This window comes from Eptesicus fuscus, chromosome 2 (assembly GCF_027574615.1).
Source record: "Eptesicus fuscus isolate TK198812 chromosome 2, DD_ASM_mEF_20220401, whole genome shotgun sequence".
In the NCBI taxonomy this organism is placed as follows: Eukaryota; Metazoa; Chordata; class Mammalia; order Chiroptera; family Vespertilionidae; genus Eptesicus; species Eptesicus fuscus.
The window spans coordinates 65331892-65351805 of record NC_072474.1 but is presented as its reverse complement, the minus strand read 5'-3'; the positions used below and the strand labels follow the sequence as shown (position 1 = coordinate 65351805).

The window sequence follows — 19914 nt, the reverse complement described above, 5'->3', positions numbered from 1 at the left end:
AAGCGCAGTGGCAGTGGCAGTGGCAGGAGCCTCTCCCACCTCCATGGGGAGTGGGCCTAAGCTGTCAGTTGGACATCCTCTGAGGGTTCTGGTACTGTGAGAGGGCACAGGCCAGGCTGAGGGACCACCCCCACACACACACAAGTGCACGAATTTTGTGCACTGGGCCTCTAGTAATAAAATAAAATAAGTCTAGAAGAGTGCTTTTTAAAAAAATGAAAATAGAAAGAGGGCATATAGTAACCCTTAAAAATCACCATTGGTTTTCTCTCAAAATAACAATATTATAAATTAATTACTCCTTTATTATGCTAAGGTTAGTGGTTCCATTTTGCTCTAACAGATAAGGATGACTCCTGAAGTAACCTGAAAATTTTAAATCTCTGTGATTCTTTAACATAAGGTAAACTTAAACTCCCAGTATAGACTGCAACACAGAAAAGGATTATCTTTAATTATAATTTAACTACAGAGAAAAGTACAGAAAGTAAATATATACCTAACTTAAAATGTGCAGAGACAGAAATAAGAAACCTTCACACTTTCCCCAGGAACAAGAGGTTTCTACTAGTAAGTGTCATTCTCACCTGCAAAGCCTCCTAATCAAATCCTCAGGTTTTCTTGTTATTTTTCTGGGAAAATCCATTTTTTCAATTCCTTTGAGAATCAAATTGTAGGTCATCATTTGGTCAGTCCCAGAGAAGGGTGGGCTAGAGAAAAGACAAAATAGGACACTAGAACCAGGTTCTGAGATACATGTACAACTAAGACTTTCTTCCCTCCCACCCTTCATTATTTCCTCCCTCCCTCCCTCCTCCTCTCTCTTGCATTAGTTGCCCTATGACAAGTCTGGAGAAATGGTAGAAAATAATTTCATCAATTTCACATCACTTAACAAATTACACATAAACCCATACAAGTAATTGCTCAGGTATTGATAATCGCTAAAAAGAAAAATTAAGTGGGGGGGGGGGGGGGTTGACAGAAAATGACAGAGAGGTGTGATTTTTTTATATTTTTTTTTTAGACAGAGTAGATACAAGAAACTTCTCTCATAAGTTGACAGTGGAGCAGAGGTATGAATGAAGAGAAGGAGTGAATGAACCACACCTTTAGCGGTGGTCAGAGGATTCTAAGACAGCAATACAAAGGCCATGAGTCAGGATGGGTATGGGTTGTTCTTGGAGCAGTGAGGAGGGCAGTGCTGCCAGTGGAGAGAGTAAGCAGGAGAAAGGGATACAGGAAACTGTCACAATGTTCTATAGATCTATTGGGCTATGGTAAGAACCTGGGATATGTTGTGAGTCAAATGATCTAATTTATAGCAGCCATGGTAAGCTTTTTTTAAATTTTTATTTAGTATGTGGAGCATAAACTGTGACTGTGATAGTGGTGGAGGAAGGCAGGCCTGGCAGCCTGGACTAGGATGGTAGTGGAGAAGGTGATGAGATGTGGCTGGATTCTGGATTTATTTAGACAGCAAAGCAAACAGGATTGGCTGATAGGTGAATATGGTGTAAGGTAGAAAGAATTCGAGAATGATGGCCAAGTGTTTTGACCTACTGAATGAAGTGACATTGACTCAGAAAAGAATGACTGGGATGGGGGGTGGGTGCAGGGGTGCAGAGCAGATTATGAGGCATGAAGAGTTATGTTTCGACATAAAATAGAGATGCTAAGCAGGCAGCTGAATTTCTGAGTCTGACATTCATGGAAGAGGTTAGAGCTGGAGGTATGATTCTGAGAAGTCACCAGGCAGTATTTAGGATTGTGGAGCTTGATGATCACCCAGGCCGTGAGTAGATGGAAGAGAGATCAAGACCAGAAGTGGCCCAATACTTAGAAGTCAGGATGATGAAGGGGACCCAGTAATGGAGACTGAGATGGAGCCACCAGTATGGGAAAAGAAATGGGAGAGAGAGAGGTCCTGTGAAGAGAGTACTTCAAGGAAAGAGCTGCTAAGATGAGAAAGAAAGAACTGGAATTGAATTTGAATACCATTTTAATGCATACACTTCGCCTTTAAAAACACTTCATAATCTATTCTACTGTGCCCTTTAATATTTGAAAAATAAAGATGACTTTCATGAACTGCTTGCTATTTCTCAGTCATGCTTGAGAATTTTTTGACGTTGAGAGTCCCCAGTCTGGATAATAAACTGGTAATAAGGTCAGTGTGCTAACTTTCAACAATCTGCTGCACTCATAAAGAAAATGAGGTAGGAAACAAAAACATGGCTATAATATTTTCAACTTGTTTATATATTTACAACTATATTGCATTTTGTTTTTTAGTTATTTTCTCATTTTCATTTACCTCCTGACTTTAGAGTTCAGGGCATAAAAAATTAATTTTTCTTGTGCTCTACCCTGAAAACCTTTACCAACTTTTTTTTTTTTATGATAGCTCAAACCACTTTAGCAACTCCACATTACTGGGGTTTCCTCCCCCCTTCTTTATTCCTTCATTTGATTTTCCTTCACCTTTAACAATTTATCCCAGTTTGTGAAGATTGAAATGTTTATTCTTTAGTGACGTAAGGGAAATATCATGTGTCTCTTAGAAATGCAGCTAACAAATTTTTCAGGGATGAGAAAACAAATTCATGAAATAGAATTCCTTGTGTTTCAAGACCTTAAGCAACTTTCTCTCTGAATGACTGGATATTCTTCCCTCCTTTCCTTCAAAATTTATTACAGATAATATAATCTTTCATATCTGTTTGCTCAATGCATGTTGACAAGGACATGGAATATAGTCACAGGTAACTGAACATTAAAATTTGTAGTGTAAAAAGTTCAAGAAGATTCTGTAAAATTCTTTTTGTAAAATATGTGTTGAGACTTGAATTCCCATCAATGGGCTCATTCTGGTATTTTCTTATGCCATTCCACATGCAAATCCTCCCTGAAATTAAGACTGAGAATGTTTGGTTATAAAGGTTTATAAGGATGATCAAATCAGTAAATGAAAAGTGGAGGTAAAGAATTGGAAAGATAACTGATCCGAATCTGGTGGGTATGTCCATGCACTATGCTACATGTCATGTATGTAATGAAAAATGCATCACATTTAGTCAGAAGATCTGGGATGAAATCCCCAATCTTAGGCAGATAGCTCACTGCCCTGGTATTCTAATCTATAATATCTAAATCACAAAATAATCAAAATTTAAATTGTAAAAAGGTGATAAAGATTGCTGCTTTAGCTTCCATGCAAGTTTTCACTCAGGTAAGTGCTCTGTAAACTAAATTATTTTGCAAATATGAGTTGATATTACATATAGCCTATATATATGTATGTGGGTGCGCACGTGTGGATATAAATGTGTGCGTATGTTGAATATTTGGAATCTTGGATTCATTAATATACCCCCTTAATCTCTTTGGGAATGACAATTCAATTTTAACTGCTAAGACCCCTGCTGTGTCATATCTCTGTTAATTAGCACCTCTAGAAAGCAGATGACAAGGGGAATGAAATTTAATTCCAGCAATGTTGCTTTCTCTTAGCATTTCTGGTTAATGATTTATTGGTAAGATAGAAGAACATGGCCAAATTTAGTTTAATTGATCAATTAATTCAATTGAAACATGATTACTATTTTATCAATTATAAAAATATACAAAATGAAACAATAACATAGCCTGCAATTTCAATTATTTTTCTTATTCTTATGCTGAATTATCAAAACCTTCACACACTTAATGTTATCTATACTAACAGGGCTTGCCATTCTAGATAAACCATAGCATTCTGTGCTCCTTTCTTTTACCTTCCTGCATCTTTTCTCTATATTATAAACTAGCAAGCATACTATGTGTGAAATAATGTAGAGACGAAAAGGCATCACATTCCAAAATGTTAAGCTCTTAAATCATTAGTTATTTTGGCAATTCTCCGAAGAAGAGGCAGACCACACTTGAAAGGACTTACTTGCCAGTCAGGAGCTCATACACTAGAATTCCCAGGGACCAGAAATCCACACTGAAGTCGTGGCCTTTGTTGAGAATGACTTCAGGGGCTACATACTCTGGGGTCCCACAGAATGTCCATGTTTTCTGTCCAGATCCTATTTTCTTAGCAAATCCAAAGTCAACCTGGAAAAGAATGTCAAGGAAATTTTCAGAGACCATAAAACTCACATTCCTCTTTAAGACTCCCCTTAAATTCCCCAATCTTCTACACTCTCATCCTTCCCTACACACACACACACACACACACACACACACACACACACACACACACACACACTCATCCTTCCCTACACACACACACACACACACACACACACACACACTGACCCTGCTGTTTATTCTGTTGTAGGGCCAAGTGTAAATCTAATTACACTGGAGTGCGTTTCATGAACACACCTCTGCACTCATAGTCCCTAGAGGAAAGCTTTAGCAAGGGGAGATCAGAACAACACATGTACAGCTCAGAGCAAGCAGGACTAAAGTCATTTTCAAATCAATGGTGGCATTCATTGGGAAGAGGCGAGAAGGGGGAAGCAACGGACTTGAAAGTCCATCATAGAGGAAAAAATAATAGCAGAATTGAGAGTTTGGGAAAGGACCACTGTTGAAAAGAAGGGGGTTCAAAATTCTTTTTTTTTTTTTCAAAATTCTTGACAGTCTTTAAAAACCATTATGCACAATGTCTGCACCCTCTCAATTTTGACAATCCAAAGAAAAAGCAAGGATCATCCCATCTGACCCTTGGCTGGATTCTGTACCCTTTCAGCCCTTCTCAGGGTGGTGGTGGTGGTGGTGAGTAGCACCTGCATTAACTTATTTATTCTGAATATAATATTAATCCAGCCAGCACCCACTATAGACCAGACTCTGGGATAGGCATACAGATACAGAGTTGACTAGGAGAAGCTCAGTGTGTTGGGAATACTTACCTATATGTGATTAATATTATACCATGTACTACATGACACAGTAGAAGATTATGCAAACACAAGAAGGCTAAGAGAATATATATCTGGATCATGAGGCAGAAGGTTGGGGAAGATGCCAGGAGGTGGCACCGGAGCTTGGCCCTGACTGATGATTAGGAACTTTCCCAGGCTAATGAATGGCTGCTACCCTCCTCTGCCTTTTCAGAATAGCCCCTCCACTTCTCTGAGACTCTATTCAATGGACTTGGTGCACAGAATAGAGACAGGAAAGGAGGCTGGGGCGACAGAAGTCCCACTCACTGAATCAGGGCAGTGTCCACGACTGACACCCTGCCCTGCAAAGCAAACAGTCGGTTTCCTTCCACAGGGGTTATTTAGCACACACTTTTCATCTCCAATACGTACAGATATTATTTTAATAAAACTGCCCTCCACCTCCCTCAAGTAAACAGACACACAAATTATACCTGGGCTTCAACATGCACATTTTAATAGCTTCATTACCCACACTATCTCAATAATATGGCAATAACCTTGGCTAAGAACCTAAATAAATAAGGTCAGCATATCAAAATAGGTCCTCACTTAGCAAAGTCTGAGTCAGTGAACTATAAAACTCAGCCCTCATTTATTCATCCAAATAGTAACGTTCAAAATCTTCATGTTTACCTTACATAAATCTTAGAAATTTACCTTTCTACTAACACTTTTTAGTATTTATCACACAATAGCAAGGATTTCCTTATTAGAAAAAGGGAATTTAAACAACCTAATTAGAAGTGGGCTTTTGCTGTTTTCTTCAGCTACATAGAGTGATTCACAGGATTGTAAGAGATGGCTGGGGATATTATGAAATTAAAATTTGTAACCAGCTGAGATTAGCATATCTACTTATTCCTCAGAGAAAGAGCCATTATGAAAATCCTAGGTAATTTTATAAAGACTCAACTTTAAGAGCCAAGAAAGTAATTGCATTTTTAATGTATGCATATGTGGAAATATATTTTCTTGTTTTATAACAGCTTTTCAACTCATTTCCTCATTGCTATTTTTCCCTTTTATGGAGATTGGAAGTTTATTAGATATTTAGGAGAATTTTTCTAGCTCTAAAAGTTGTAGATTTTAATTTGAATAGCTAGTTTTGCTTTTGTAATATCTGCATGTTGGCCCAAAGAGATGGCAATAGTTCCATTAAGATTTAAAGACTTGCCCTAGCTGGTTTCGCTCAATGGATAGAACGTCGGCTTGCGGACTGAAGGGTCCCAGGTTTGATTCCGGTCAAGGGCACATGCCCAGGTTGCGGGCTTGACCCCCAATAGGGGGCGTGCAAGAGCCAATCAATGATTCTCTCTCATCATTGATGTTTCTATCTCTCTCCTTTCCTCTCTGAAATAAATAAAAATGTTTTTTTAAATAAAGATTTAAAGACTTGCCCGGCCAGTGTGGCTCAGTGGTTGAGTGTCAACCTAAGAATCAGGAGGTCATGGTTCGACTCCTGGTCAAGGCACATTCCTGGGTTGCAGGCTCGATCCCCAGTGTGGGATGTGCAGGAGGCAGCCGATCAATGATTCTCTCTCATCTTTGATGTTTCTCTCTCTCTCTCCCCCTCTCCCTTCCTCTCTGAAATCAATAAAAATCTATTTTAAAGAAGATTTAAAGATTTATGAAAAGTTACCTCTTTTTTTATATCCTTTGAGCTTATCAACTTTAATATATTTAGTCAGAGGAAACTGACATGCAGACCTATTTATATTAGATTTGCCTAATATGCCCAGATCTTCTGATGTCCAGTTCTGTATAGTTTCTACAAAAATTCACACTACCTCTGTCTTGTACAACCATGGATACCACCACAAAGCTTCAGTCTTTTTTTTAAAACTCCCTCTTCTGGGCAACAGAAATGTACGATCTCTACTTTATTCATTCAACACACATTTATTGAATACCACTATGTAGCAAGCGTCAGGATATACACAAGGCCCCAGTCCTCCTTGAGCATACATTGAAGAGAAAGAGAACAAACATAAAAATGTAACACCATACATAATAATGTCAGATAGTAGTGACATATGCTATGATGAAACCTATAGCAGTGTTAGCTACAGAACGCAATCTGACCTGTACTTTAAATAGGGCGATCAGGAAATACTTCTCTGAGGAGGTAGCATTTGAGTAGATCTGAGCAGAAATATGAGAGAACTAGGAAAGAGCTCAGTGAAAATCTGAGCAAGAGTGATTCTGTCAGAGGAAGAGCTAGCGCATAGCCCCTAGCCTTTGGGAATACCCATGGCAAGTTCAAGGACAGACAAGACCAGTGTGTCTGGGCCATACGTAGTAAACTGGTAAGCCACAGGAAGAGCTTTAGATTATTTTCCCTAGGAGGCCATTACAGTATTAAGAGAAGGGGTATGAAAGGCAGGGCTAATGTTTTAAAGGGATCATTCCAGAAGACAAGAAAAACCATACCCCTTTGAAAAATTCTACTAGCAAAACTGAGCTCTCAAGAAGAATGTCTGGAGAAGCTGCACACGGGTGTTTTTTCTTGTCTCTATTAAATCCCCATTATTAAAGATAGTTTATATTATGCTGGAAAAACATGAAGTCGCCAAAGATTTTAAGAAACTAGGAGGTTTTAAGATGTTTCTAAATCTGCAGTGATGACTGCATCCTTCCGAAATAGAAAAATTAGCATGTGGCTTCCTGGAGCTGGTGTCCAGTATTAGCTTTTTCCCAGAAGTTTCTCTCTGGGTCAGTAAATTTGTCAGATATTGGTTCTCCTGGTCACTTAAAAAATGGAATCAAAATGACCAGTCTAATGCAGCCCGATGATTCATGGAGACATAACATTCCAAAAAAATATATTTGATTCATGGAGACATAACATTCCAAAAAAATATATTTATGTGGCATTTTGAGGGCACTTACTTTGCCCAAGTCTAGACAAGGGTAAAATGGAATCTGTTCATCCCGCCCGCCAACAGGCAACAGTGGATGGCTTCCCCTGGATGGAAGTGAGAGCGAGGGAGGCTAAGGGATGGGATGGGTGAGTCCTTCAGGAATCGGTGTGGGGGCATGGTGACTCATCTGAAATACTTGGAGTGTTTAGTAGAATGTGGGCAAGATGAAGAGAAACTTGGCATGCACATGAACAAACTGGGAAAAAAATATTGAAGGCTCATCTGATATACCACCACCTCTTTGAGCAAGATTTATAGAACCAATTTCTTTCTCCCATGAGGTTCTTTAACACTGTTTATATTCCACAATCACACCCTTAGGGCAGCATCCTCCAGTTGCGTGACCAGCTCCTTCCTTGAGAAGAGGCATTATATCTTACTCGTTTTGTACCCCCTACAGAGTATTTAACACAGCAGATGTTCAACACATGTTTGGTGAAGAAAATATGAATAAAAAGATTGCTATTAACATCAGTTTCGATAATATATTTATACTCTTTAAAAACAGTGTTACAATTTTGTGAGCTAGGAACTATTATCCTAATATTAAAGGTGGGAAAATTAAAATTTAGGAAGGTCATGGGTATCTGAGGTGACATCGGAACAGGTTTCAAAGGGAACATTCCCATAATAATGAATTGATGATGAAGTAGAAGATACTTAAGGGGAAAGAACGAACATATGTTAAACACTTTGGTGGGAAAAGCTTGATTTAATAAGCTTTTATCATTGAACTAGAGGCCCGGTGCATGAAATCCGTGTGCGGGTAGGGTCCCTAGGCCTGGCTGGCAATCAGGGATGATCTGTGGAGCAAACAGCAGGACAATTGATGACCCCCACTGGCACCCGCCTCGGCTGGCCTGGGGCCTTTGGACTGGGGGCAGCTCCTGTATTAAGCATCTGCCCTCTGGTGGTCAGTGCACATCATAGTGACCAGTCGTTCCACCATTCAGCCGATTTGCATATTAGGCTTTTATTATATAGGATAAGAACAGCTTATAATGGCCTGGGAAAATAATATAGATGGAGTCTATGACTACTTTTATTTTTAAGTAAGGAAATCCTTGCTACATATAAAATACTGGGACATGTATGTAAATTATAAAGCATAAGAATAAAAACACTCGGTACCCTCTACCAGTTTAATAATTAGAGCAGAACCAGTGTGGAAACCCTATGTGCTCCTCCCACAGTGTCTTCCTGCCCATTGCCAAGAGGTCACCATTACCCTGAGTTTTGTATTTATCATTTGCTTGCATTCATTTCTGACTTTACCACATAGCTAACATCCTTAGATAATTCACAGTTCTCATATTTAAAATTTTTAGATAAACCTTATATCTATTCTTGGTCAAATTGCCTCTTTTCACTTAAAATTATATCTGTGAATTTAATAAAATAAATGTTATAGTACATTTATTTTTACTCTGTATCATACACCGTTGAATTGACACAGCATGATTACGCTTGTCTATCATGCTATTGTTAGACATTTGGATTATGTCTAATTATGTACTACTACAAAAATGCTTCTATTAACATCATTTTCCATGTTACCTAGTGGACATGTGTAAGACAGTGAAATTGCTGGGTCAAAGATGTGGTATCTTCAATTTTATTAGATATTGTCAAATACTCTACAATGTCTAGAAATAAACCTAACAAAAATGTAAGAGCTTTGAGAAACTTATACAAATTTATAGAAAGGCATTAAAAATAATGTAAATAAATAGGCTCATTTTCCTTTCTTCTGGGCACAGAGCTAAACAACATACCCCAGCCTTCTTTGTGCTGCTTGTGACCACGTGGCTCACTTCTACCTAGTGAAATGTGAGCCCACTTTTGTGCACCTCCCTCAGACCTGGGCCGATAATGATCTATGCAGCTGATCTCCATGCCTGTGGTCAACAAAGCAGATTTGAAGTTGGCAGAGACATAAGATGTAAGGAGCCTGGGTTCCCTGAACCACTATTTGGAGAAGAGCTCCCTGCTGCTCAGGAAAACCCATTATGTGAGGAAGAAGAAAATTAATGTAGAGGTAGAGTTTAAAGAGAGCTTTTCATGAAGCCTGGAAAGCTGACTCTAACATTTATGTAGATTAACCAAGAGCCAAGAATAGCCAAGACATCTCTGAAGACAAGAAGAAGAGGTTGGGAGGACACTCTCTCAGATATCACAGCTAATTATAATGCCACTAGAGGCCCGGTGCACGAAAATTGTACACTTGGTGGAGGGCTCTCATCCTGGCCTGTGCCCTCTCACAGTCCGGGAGCCCTCGGGGGATGTCCGACTGCCTGCTTAGGCCCATGGGGAGCAGGCTTAAGTCAGCAGCTGGACATCCTTAGCGTTGCCGCCACTACTGCTGTGCTCGCCAGCCATGAGCCTGGCTTCTGGCTGAGTGGCGCTCCCCTGTGGGAGTGTACTGACCATCAGAGGACAGCTCCTGCATTGAGCGTCTGCCCCCTGGTGGTCAGTGCACGTCATAGTGAACGGTCGTTCTGCCATTCTGTCGATTTGCATATTAGCCTTTTTATTATATAGGATAGGCTTAAACTAATTACTAATGAGCAGGGATGTAAATTAAAACCATAATGATTTTATACTTACAGAAGGGAAAAAGTAAAAGTTAATATCACTAAATGAAGGTGAGGATTTAGAACAATGGAAACTCAAACATACTGCTGCTAGTGAAGCGAGTGATAATATAACCCAGTCCCAAAGGAAAAATATATATATTCTTAGTTCACTAAGTGATTTTTATCATAACTAAATGTAAACATTTATGAAAAATTCCCCTGCAGATATTGAGGTGATTATATAATGTTTTTATTTTTTAATCTATTAAGACAGTGAATTGTTTTAATGGAATCTTTAATGTTAATTGCTTGCATTCCTGAGATATATCCAACTATGTTATACTGGATCATCACAATTTGGATTATCATGTTCTTTGTAGTATTCAGTTTGCTAATATTTGGCTTATGATTTTTGGATTAAATTCATGAGTAATATTTATTTGCCTTTTCTAAGGAGTTTTCTTTGGAAAATCAAGTTTACATTAGCCTCACAGAATAAGAGTGTAAAGATGCCCAAATACTCTCTACTCCACATAAATCTCTGCTTTAACTGTTATGATGTTCACTTATGATAGCATATATCTGTACCTCTTCTCTTTTACTTTTGATTGGAATTTCCACAGATTTTTAAATTTTATTAATTTTTTTAAAACACCAACCTTGCTTCCATATCCCTTTTAATTTATATTTTACTAGAGGCCTGGTGCATGAATTTGTGCATGGGTGGGGTCTGGCCAGAGAGTCCCATCAGCCGGGGGAGGGGCTGCAGGCGGTTGGCCACCAGCTGACCCCCAATCAGGGTGATGAACTCCTTTACCTTTCTCTTGTCTGTGAAGCTCTTTATCTGGCTTTCAATTCCAAATGAGCTTTGCTGGGTAGAGAAGGGCGTGGCAAGAAATATTCAAAGTGACAAAGCGCAAGGACCTGCAGTCAGGGTGACCTTCCTTTTGAAAGGACATGTCTGCTCCAGGCCGAGGGCTCAGTCTCCATGAAACCCAGGTCAGTCTTTGCATCGGGCAAGTGGAATCACTGAGGCCTATTGGAGAGTCGCCAAGGCTGGGAGCGTGATCTGAGGACAGTTAAAAACACGTTCATGAAGGGATGTTATGGGTTCTCATCAGAAAGCCCACAGGTGTCTGTGCTACACCAACAGGGTTGCTCTAACATGGAAACCTCCATCCCCAGCCCACCTGCCTCCAGGAGCCGGCGGGAGGTGGAAAGTGGCCGTGGGTAGATGAGGCCGGTGCCAGCCGACCTGGCAGGTGTCAGCGGCTGGGCCGTCTGAGCCCCAGGCGCGGGGAGACAGGCTCTGACGTCACCACCGCACGGAGGATTTGACGGTAGTGGCTTCAGAGCTTGTTGCTATTGTGTTTTATTTTTATCTCCTTTTCCCTTTAAACCTCTCCAGGTTGCGTTGGTTCGAGAGAGGAGCAGCCTTTGCAGCCTCCTGGGTGGAGAGCAGGCCTTCGATCTGGGTTCCCACGCAGCCACACAGAGTCCTGTTTAGAAACACGTGTGGGTCTTGCATTATTTGCTCTATTACCGATAAAGAGGGTTTCAGATTCTGGCACGTAAATATGTTTCCTGCTTGTCCACGAGGGCAGGAGGCGGGGTGCAGCCACAGGCACAGCCGCAGTTCTTCCCTCCTTCACAGGCCTCCGTCCAAGGGCGGCGATGCAGGCGTTTCACACACGGAGGGGGACGGGGAGCAGGGTCGGGCAGCCCTGCTCTTCCCAGACCTTCTGTCTCAGTCCCCATCTTTCCGCTCTGGGCCTGTAGGGTCTGTAGTGTCTTCCTTTTGAGGCGGATTCAGGCATCTGGGGGACCTGATGTTTATCACACGCTGTTTTCCGTGTGGGTGGTTAACATGGGGTGTTCCTGAATCAGGCTTCCTTCAGCATTGCGGGGGGCCGGACAGTATGAAGGTGCAAACACAACCCGTGGGGATTCCTCGCTGAGCGCCTTCTGTATACCTTCTGTATACCTGGTGGGTGTCTCCCCTCAGAAGGGCTGCTCCCTGTGTCTGCGACCAGCAGGTGGGGGGTGGGGGGTGGGAGAGGGGGGTGGATCAGGCTGGTTGGCTGCCGCAGTGCCCTCAAAGCCGCAGTGTCAGCGGGTGGGGCAGAGTACCTGGGACCCTGGATTCCCTCCTCTGGGGTTTGCAGAACCGCCCCCTCCCTTTGTTCTCCCATTCTCCACAGAGGTGGCTGTTGGCAGACAGCAGGAGGGATGGATCCGCAATCAGATCTATGGCCCAGCCTCCAGGGAGGTTTCCTGAGCCCTCTGCGTCCCCCACTCACCTGAAGCCCCTAAAATAGCTAGGGTGTCCAGTGCTTGGAGGCTCCCATGAGCTCGTGAATGCGGGCCCTTGGTCGTTGGTTTTCATTTTTTTACTACATTTCTTCTGTGTGCAGTGATCACACTTCTCTGGAGCAGGGCGGGCTCGAGTGACCTTGTGGAGCATCTAGGCAGGGGAAGTGGCCGCAGTGCATGAGGCCAAGTTCCAGGAGGCCAGCAGCACTGTCGGGATCATGCCGGCAGCTCTAGCCCATTGGTGCTTGGCCTGTCCTCTTGAGATTGAACCTAGAGGACTACTAAGGGAGCCAGTCCCCAGTTCCGCCCTGCCTCCGCCACCGATTGATTGGAGTCTGAGGGCCGGGAGGAGGGACCAAGAGGTCTGCCTTTCAGCTGCTCGCCAGTCACCACTGCCACTGATTACTCAGCTCCCGCTCCCTCAGCTCCCTAGCCTGGCATTCTGTCTAGCCTCCGTCGTTATGAACCCTGGGTTTTTATATATTAGGATTAATTCAATTTTATTTTTAAACTAGTGGCCCGGTGCACGAAATTCGTGCACAGGGGTGGGGGGGGCAGCGGGTAGTGTTCCTCAGTCCGGCCTGCACCCTCTCCAATCTTGGACCCCTCGAAGGATGTCCTACTGCCAGTTTACAGGGATCAGGCCTAAACCAGCAGTCGGACGTCACTCTCGCAATCTGGGACTGCTAACTCCTAACCACTCACCTGCCTGCCTGCCTGCCTGATTGCCCCTAACCATTCTGCCTGCCGACCTGCTCGCCCCCAAATGCCCCCCCACCAGCCAGATCACCCCCAACTGCCCCCTGTGCCAGCCTGCTCACTCCCAACTGCCCCCCCTGCTGGCCTGGTCACTCCAAACTCCGCCCCCCCCCCCGCTGTCCTGATCACCTCCAACTGACCCCCACTGACAGCCTGCTCACCCCCAACTGGCCCCCCTGTTGGTCTGCTTACCCCCAATGGCCCCTGCCTCCCATCCTGGCCTGATCACCCCCCGACAACCCAAGGTCCCAGCCCCTCCTTTTTTCATTTTTCATTTTTTTTTCAGCACCTCCTTGAGCAGAGGCCAGGACCAGCTGGAAGCAAGTATCTAGGATTTATCTTCTATAATTGAAACTCTGTAGCCTTGAGCGGAGGCCAGGGCGGGTAGGAAGCTTGGCTTCCTCCATTGCTGGGGCAACCCAAGCCTCCTGCTCAGCTCCAGCTCCGTGGCCATCACCATTTTGTTGGGATTTGTTTATCTTCTATAATTGAAACTTTGTAGCCTTGAGTGGAGGCCAAGGCCAACCAGGGCAGGAGGGAAGCTTGGCTTCCTCCATTGCTGGGGCAATCCAAGCCTCCAGCTTGTTCCAGCTCTGTGGCCGGCAGCCATCTTGGTTGGATTAATTTGAATACTCACTCCTGATTGGCTGGTGGGTGTGTGTAGTGGAGTGATGGTTAATTTGCATGTTTCTCTTTTATTAGTGTAGATGTGAACACATGTTCTCTAGAAATTTATCTCTGAAAGTTCTTTGTGTCCTGAGTTTGACAGTATATTCTTCCAGAAAGAATATACATTGATTCTTGGAAAGTTGGGCATGCTACCAACATGGATCAATTTTCACTTATTCTTGCTTGGGTTTTTCCATCCTTGAAGACTAGGCACCCAACCTCCATGTGGCCAAGATTTCTTAGAAAAGATTCTTCTATTCCTCTACCAAAGGCCCAATAACTAGAAAAGCATGTTTTCTTACATTTACTCTGTCTGTATACATCAGATTTTTTTTTCTTGTTTTCTATTTCCCTGAGGGTGTAATCTGTGTGATTCTTGACTCTGTGCAATGTTCTGTTTCAACTTCCCACACTGCCCAGGTACAAAACTTGGTCTCCTGTTCCCAGAGGGTGAAACTAATAAAATCAAACCTCCAGGCCACCTAGGATTGCTGGGAGCCCACAAGATAGCAGCTTCAATGTTTGAGCTCCATCTTATGCCACTGCTCAAGCTTGGCTCCCAGCCTCAGGAGAACCCCAGTGCTGTCTCATAAACAGCCATGCATGCAGTACTGCTTTTCATGTTTCATCCAGTAATCTTAGACATCTTGTGGTGAGAGGATTTCAGGATATCTAGTTTGATATATAGCTAGAAATGGAAATGTCCAACATATACTTTTTAATCTCTAAAGGCTTTAGTTATTAATTTTCATTTAGCTAGTTGGCAAATGAGTTAGCAGAATGGATAACAATGGCCACCAGGAGAGATATTTATTGACCTTTATGACTGCAAATACTGACTCTGCTATCTAATATTTTAAAAAGAGCTATGGCCCTAGCTGGCTTGGCTCAGTGGATAGAGCATCAGCCTGCAGACTGAAGGGTCCCAGATTTGATTCTGGCCAAAGGCACATGCCTGGGTTGCGGGCTTGATCCCCAGTAGGGGGTGTGCAGGAGGCAGCCGATCAACGATTCTCTCTCATCATTGATGTTTCTATCTCTTTCTCCTTCTCCCTTCCTCTCTGAAATCAATAAAGAAGTATATAAACCCCCCCAAAAAAATAAATAAATAAAATAAAAAGAGCTATGAAAAAAATGATATCTGCATCCCTCATGGTAGTTTTACTTCTAGAATATTCCAAAGGATTACCCTAAAGAGCTGTGAGAGACATAGCCAATGAAGGGATTGTGAAGAAGAGGACTGATTGAGGCCTTGTGTTAGAACCTCACCAATTCTCAAAGCTGTCTTTCATGGATAAGATAAACCTTGAATGGATCAAAATGTTTCTTGGAAGGTAGCCAGATTTCACATGAAAAGACTTTTATTTTACTCCTTTACTAGGGAGAGAAATTGCTTAGCAATTACAGATAACAAATGTAATTCCTAAGACTAAATTATACACTGCAATATGTAGATGAGAAAACCTATGTCATCAAGTGTTAAATATATTAATTGCAAAATGTATAGCACACAGTAGCTTTACAGATAGTCAACTACTCATTAAATAATAGTGCCCATATGTAAGAGTTCTGATGTGAGAAACCTTTAATATCTCTGTAAATGCTAAGTTCAGAAATGGTTTCATGTCCTTGTGGTACTGACAAAATGGACTCAGGAAAACAGCCTGGGTCCCTCATCCTGACAGGGTCACCTCCTAAGGCACCAAGTGCCTTAACTTCTCTTAAATGATGATTGCCCAGTTCTAATATAGTTTCTTACTGCAAACAGTTTTTGTGACTGCAACATTTTTTCTTTAGTGTGACAGGCAAGGGGATTTATGGTAGGCATTAGAGGATTACAAAGATGGGTAGCAAGAAAAGTCTCTGTCCCCAAGGAGCCATCATCTAATGCTGTGATCCTCAACCCTGGGTGTACTTTAGAATCATCTAGAAAGATTAAAAAAAAAAAAAGCCTACCCAGATTCATACATGTATCTTTTCTCCCTATACAGACAGTGGATATCCTAGGGCAGGATTCATTCTATTTTCTTTCCTTATCTCTTATAGCCACTCCCTGTATATACAGCAAGAATCTATTAAAACTTAGTTATAATTATTTTTAAAAAATACTAACAAAATCCAATCAACCAAAGGACTTGTATGCATGCATATAAGCCTAACCAATGGACACAGGCACCAGGGGGGTGAGGACATGAGTGGGGGGTGGGGGAGGCCATGGGGGGATAAGGACACATATGTAATACCTTAATCAATAAAGAAAAAATTAAAAAATATATATATATGGTTGAAACATTAATTCCTAGGCCAAAAAGAGTATGCTTATAACACTGCTCCCAGGATTTCAAAGGCCCAATACACCAAAGTGGAAACAACAGGTGTATCAACATTAAAGGGAAATTGCAACTATCACACAACTCTGTGTTTGGAAATATCTCGCATGATACTGTAAGTCAGAGAATTTGTCTTACCAATTTCAGATAGCCCTCAGCATCCAGAATTAAGTTTTCTGGCTTCAGGTCTCTGTAGATAATACCTAGTCGATGCAGGTAATCAAATGCTTCAGTCACACAAGCCACACAGAACTTGGAGGTGGGTTCATCAAAGCTGCCTCTGCAATGAAATCATGTTCTTTCTTAATGATCTCGAAATACATCTCTGTTGTCTGTTCTAGGTGTCGATTTCAGTTTTGGTAAGTTGATGCAACATTAATGCTTTGTAGGACAGCAAGACTAAAAAGTACTTTACACTACCCTAGCTGGTTTGGATCAGTGGATAGAGCGTTGGCCTGTAGACTGAAGGGTCCCGGGTTCCATTCTGGTCAAGGGCACATACCTTGGTTGCAGGCTCCATCCCCGGCCCTGGTTGGGGCACATGTGGGAGGCAACCAATTGATGTGTCTCTCTCACATCAATGTTTCTCTCTCTATCTCTCCCCCTCCTTTCCACTCCCTCTAAGAATCCATGGAAAAATACCCTCGGGCGAGGATTAACAAAACAAAACAGAAAAAAGTACTTTCACGCCCTAACTTGTTTGGCTTAATGGATAGAGCACCAGCCTTTGGACTGAAGGGCCCCAGCCAAGGGCATGTATCTTGGTTGTGGGCACATCCCCAGTAGGGAATGTGCAGGAGGCAGCTGATTGATGGTTCTCTCTCATTGATGTTTCTAACTCTCTATCCCTCTCCATTCCTCTCTGTAAAAAATCAATAAAATATATTTTAAAAAAGTACTTTCACTGCCAATAAATTAAACTGCTGATCATAAAGAAATGTAGGGTGATACGAGATGCAAATAAGAACTACTTCACTAAAATCAAAACATCCACATCCAAACAATTGTTTCTGGTAATTACATATGAACATATAAAACTGAAAAATTTTAAAAAGTTTTTTTAGACATTTATGGAGAAATGCAACACTGGAGAAAATGCAACTGTCAAGCTTGAACCAGATGTCTGTAATTGATTGCTTGACTAAAAAATGACTCAGGTGATCATGTTCATTTCCTGTTTGTGAAGCATGTAACCACAACTTCTTCCTATTTGGGGCACCTTGATGATATTTGAGTTGCCCACTGCCAGCACTATGTGTGTATGTCTACATACTGAATTGTTAAAATGTGGTGGTGATTTGCTGCATGGCATAATAGAAGGAGGAGACTGTCTTTGACTCCTGCTGTTTCCACTCACTGCGTCCTTGTGCAAGTTGTTTAGCTGTTCTGAGCCTCAGATCCCTATCTATAAAACGGGTTTACTACTTACTTAACAGTGTTGTTTTGAGGATCAGGTGCAGTGCCTAACAGGAGGTACAAACTCCCTTTTTTAAATAGATTTAGATTTTCTAAATCGATTTGCCTGCTGAAGCAAGGATGGAAGATGCAAATGCTTTTGCAGGTGTTTTGCAAGCCTCCTCATACTTCCATGTTCTCCCCATTCAGATCCATCCAACAATACATTCCTAACACAACATGTTCATCTTCTACTCAGATGCTCAAATGGTCTCTTATTGCCTAGGTGTGATGCTCAGCCTTACTGGACCTTATCCCATATGAACTGAATCCTAATCTTTGGTGTTAGGGCCCAGCATTTTACTCTGTAAACGATCTCCATGTGACTGTAATGTGTAGTCAGGGTTGAGAACCACTGGCCAGGTAATTCTCAAAATGCCTGGCATTAAACCCTCCCCTCTCAAACCCAACATAGTGAAAACCTACCCCCCATCTCCTCTGCTGCTGCCCTTGTTTTTTACTCAAAATCTGCTGTTCATCATCCAGAAAGAGACCCAATCCTATCCCAATGCCCCTGCTGTATCTTACATTAATTTCCTTTCCTCTCTGCCTTTCCACATTTGGTCATCTTCAGAGTTTGGTTCAAGTCCTTCTTTTACCATCACGTTTTTCTCTCTCTCCTCTTCTCTAAGCTTACTGTCTACCATACTGAACTTGCCTTCAATTAGAAACTGCCAATTTCTTTATCATATTTAGTTTTTACACGCAACGAAATGTTTTTTTAATTTTATATACTATTTTCCCCAATAAACGCAGAACTCATTGGAGGCAAAGTTTATACTTTCTATTCTTTTGGTTAGAAAAGACTGCATTGTCTAGAAAATCGGGTGAGGCTCAGAAAAAAATGGTGGTTTTGATTGTATGAAAACCATCCCTTTTATAAAGCTGAATCTTTGCAGATATCTGACTCTGTTTTTCAGGAAAGGCTTCACCACTGCTTCATCCTTCTTTCACCTCCATTCTAGAGACTCGCAGTCAGAAGCCTCTGGGCTTGTATCTACTCTGTCTCGTACTAAACATGTCACTGGGGATATAGTTCACACTGTCCCCAAGCCTGGGATAATTTCATCCCCAATGTGGGAATGACAATACCAACTTTACAGGGTTCCTATGACACGATTATAATATTGACTGAGAAAATATCACTATTAGGACCTTATTTTAACAAGTGATAATATTTTCTTAGAATCACATATTAACTACTCTCTTCGTGTCTCTTTAAATGATCATGAATATAATATTCTTTAGACCATTTGTGAGTAAACAAAAGTTATCTATAAAATATTTGTTCATTACCTGTCCCTTAATATACTCCATAGCTCGCCACCTAAGCAGGCTTCCAGAAGCATGTATACATACTTATTGTCCTTGAAAGTACGATACAATCTGTGAAAACATAAAAACATGGTTATTAGAAGTCTGGTTTTAAGACCTTTCTCAAGTTGCTTAAGAGTATCATCAGTAACAGTTTGAACAATGGTCCTCTTCTCCTTCCAAACGTCCTACAGCTACACTGGCTTTCTACTTGAGCATTCTAGTCTTTTCTGCTGCCTTGCTTTTTCTCATGTTGGCCCCTTTACATAGACTGTCCTCCCTCTACACACAGACTTCTTAATCTCAATTTCACTGTAAAAGTATTATCCATTCCTCAAGACCAAGCTCAAAGGCCATCTTCCTGATAAAGCAGCTCATTATCCCACCTACCAAATATGGCTTCTTCTTCTTCCCCACACCCAGAGACCTCTGCATATACCTCCTTTAAGATCTGTCTTGCATAAGACTCATTCATACTCATGTCTTACATCCTCTAGTTGGTCTCAGGAAATAGTCTCTGAGATAGAGGTTTGCAAGAACTTTAGTGGGTGTATACTTGGGAACAGTACCTTCAGGGAGGGAGAAACAGATTTGGAGAAACAGATTTTGAATCCCTAATCAACTAGAGTTGGGC

The 19914-nt window shown here is 41.7% G+C and overlaps 1 protein-coding gene across 2 annotated transcripts in view; it reads right to left on the bottom strand.

Annotated features, from left to right (window-relative positions):
- The window catches only part of PRKG2 (protein kinase cGMP-dependent 2), a 76931-nt gene that overhangs the window by 10297 nt on the left and 46720 nt on the right, over window positions 1-19914 (bottom strand). For both annotated transcript variants that reach the window (XM_008143629.3, XM_054723385.1), the window contains exons 12-15: window positions 19263-19352; window positions 16650-16791; window positions 3938-4101; window positions 588-710 (exon numbers count right to left, since the gene is read on the bottom strand). In XM_008143629.3, coding sequence (XP_008141851.1) covers window positions 588-710; window positions 3938-4101; window positions 16650-16791; window positions 19263-19352 — 519 coding nt within the window. The remainder of the gene's footprint in view (window positions 1-587; window positions 711-3937; window positions 4102-16649; window positions 16792-19262; window positions 19353-19914) is intronic.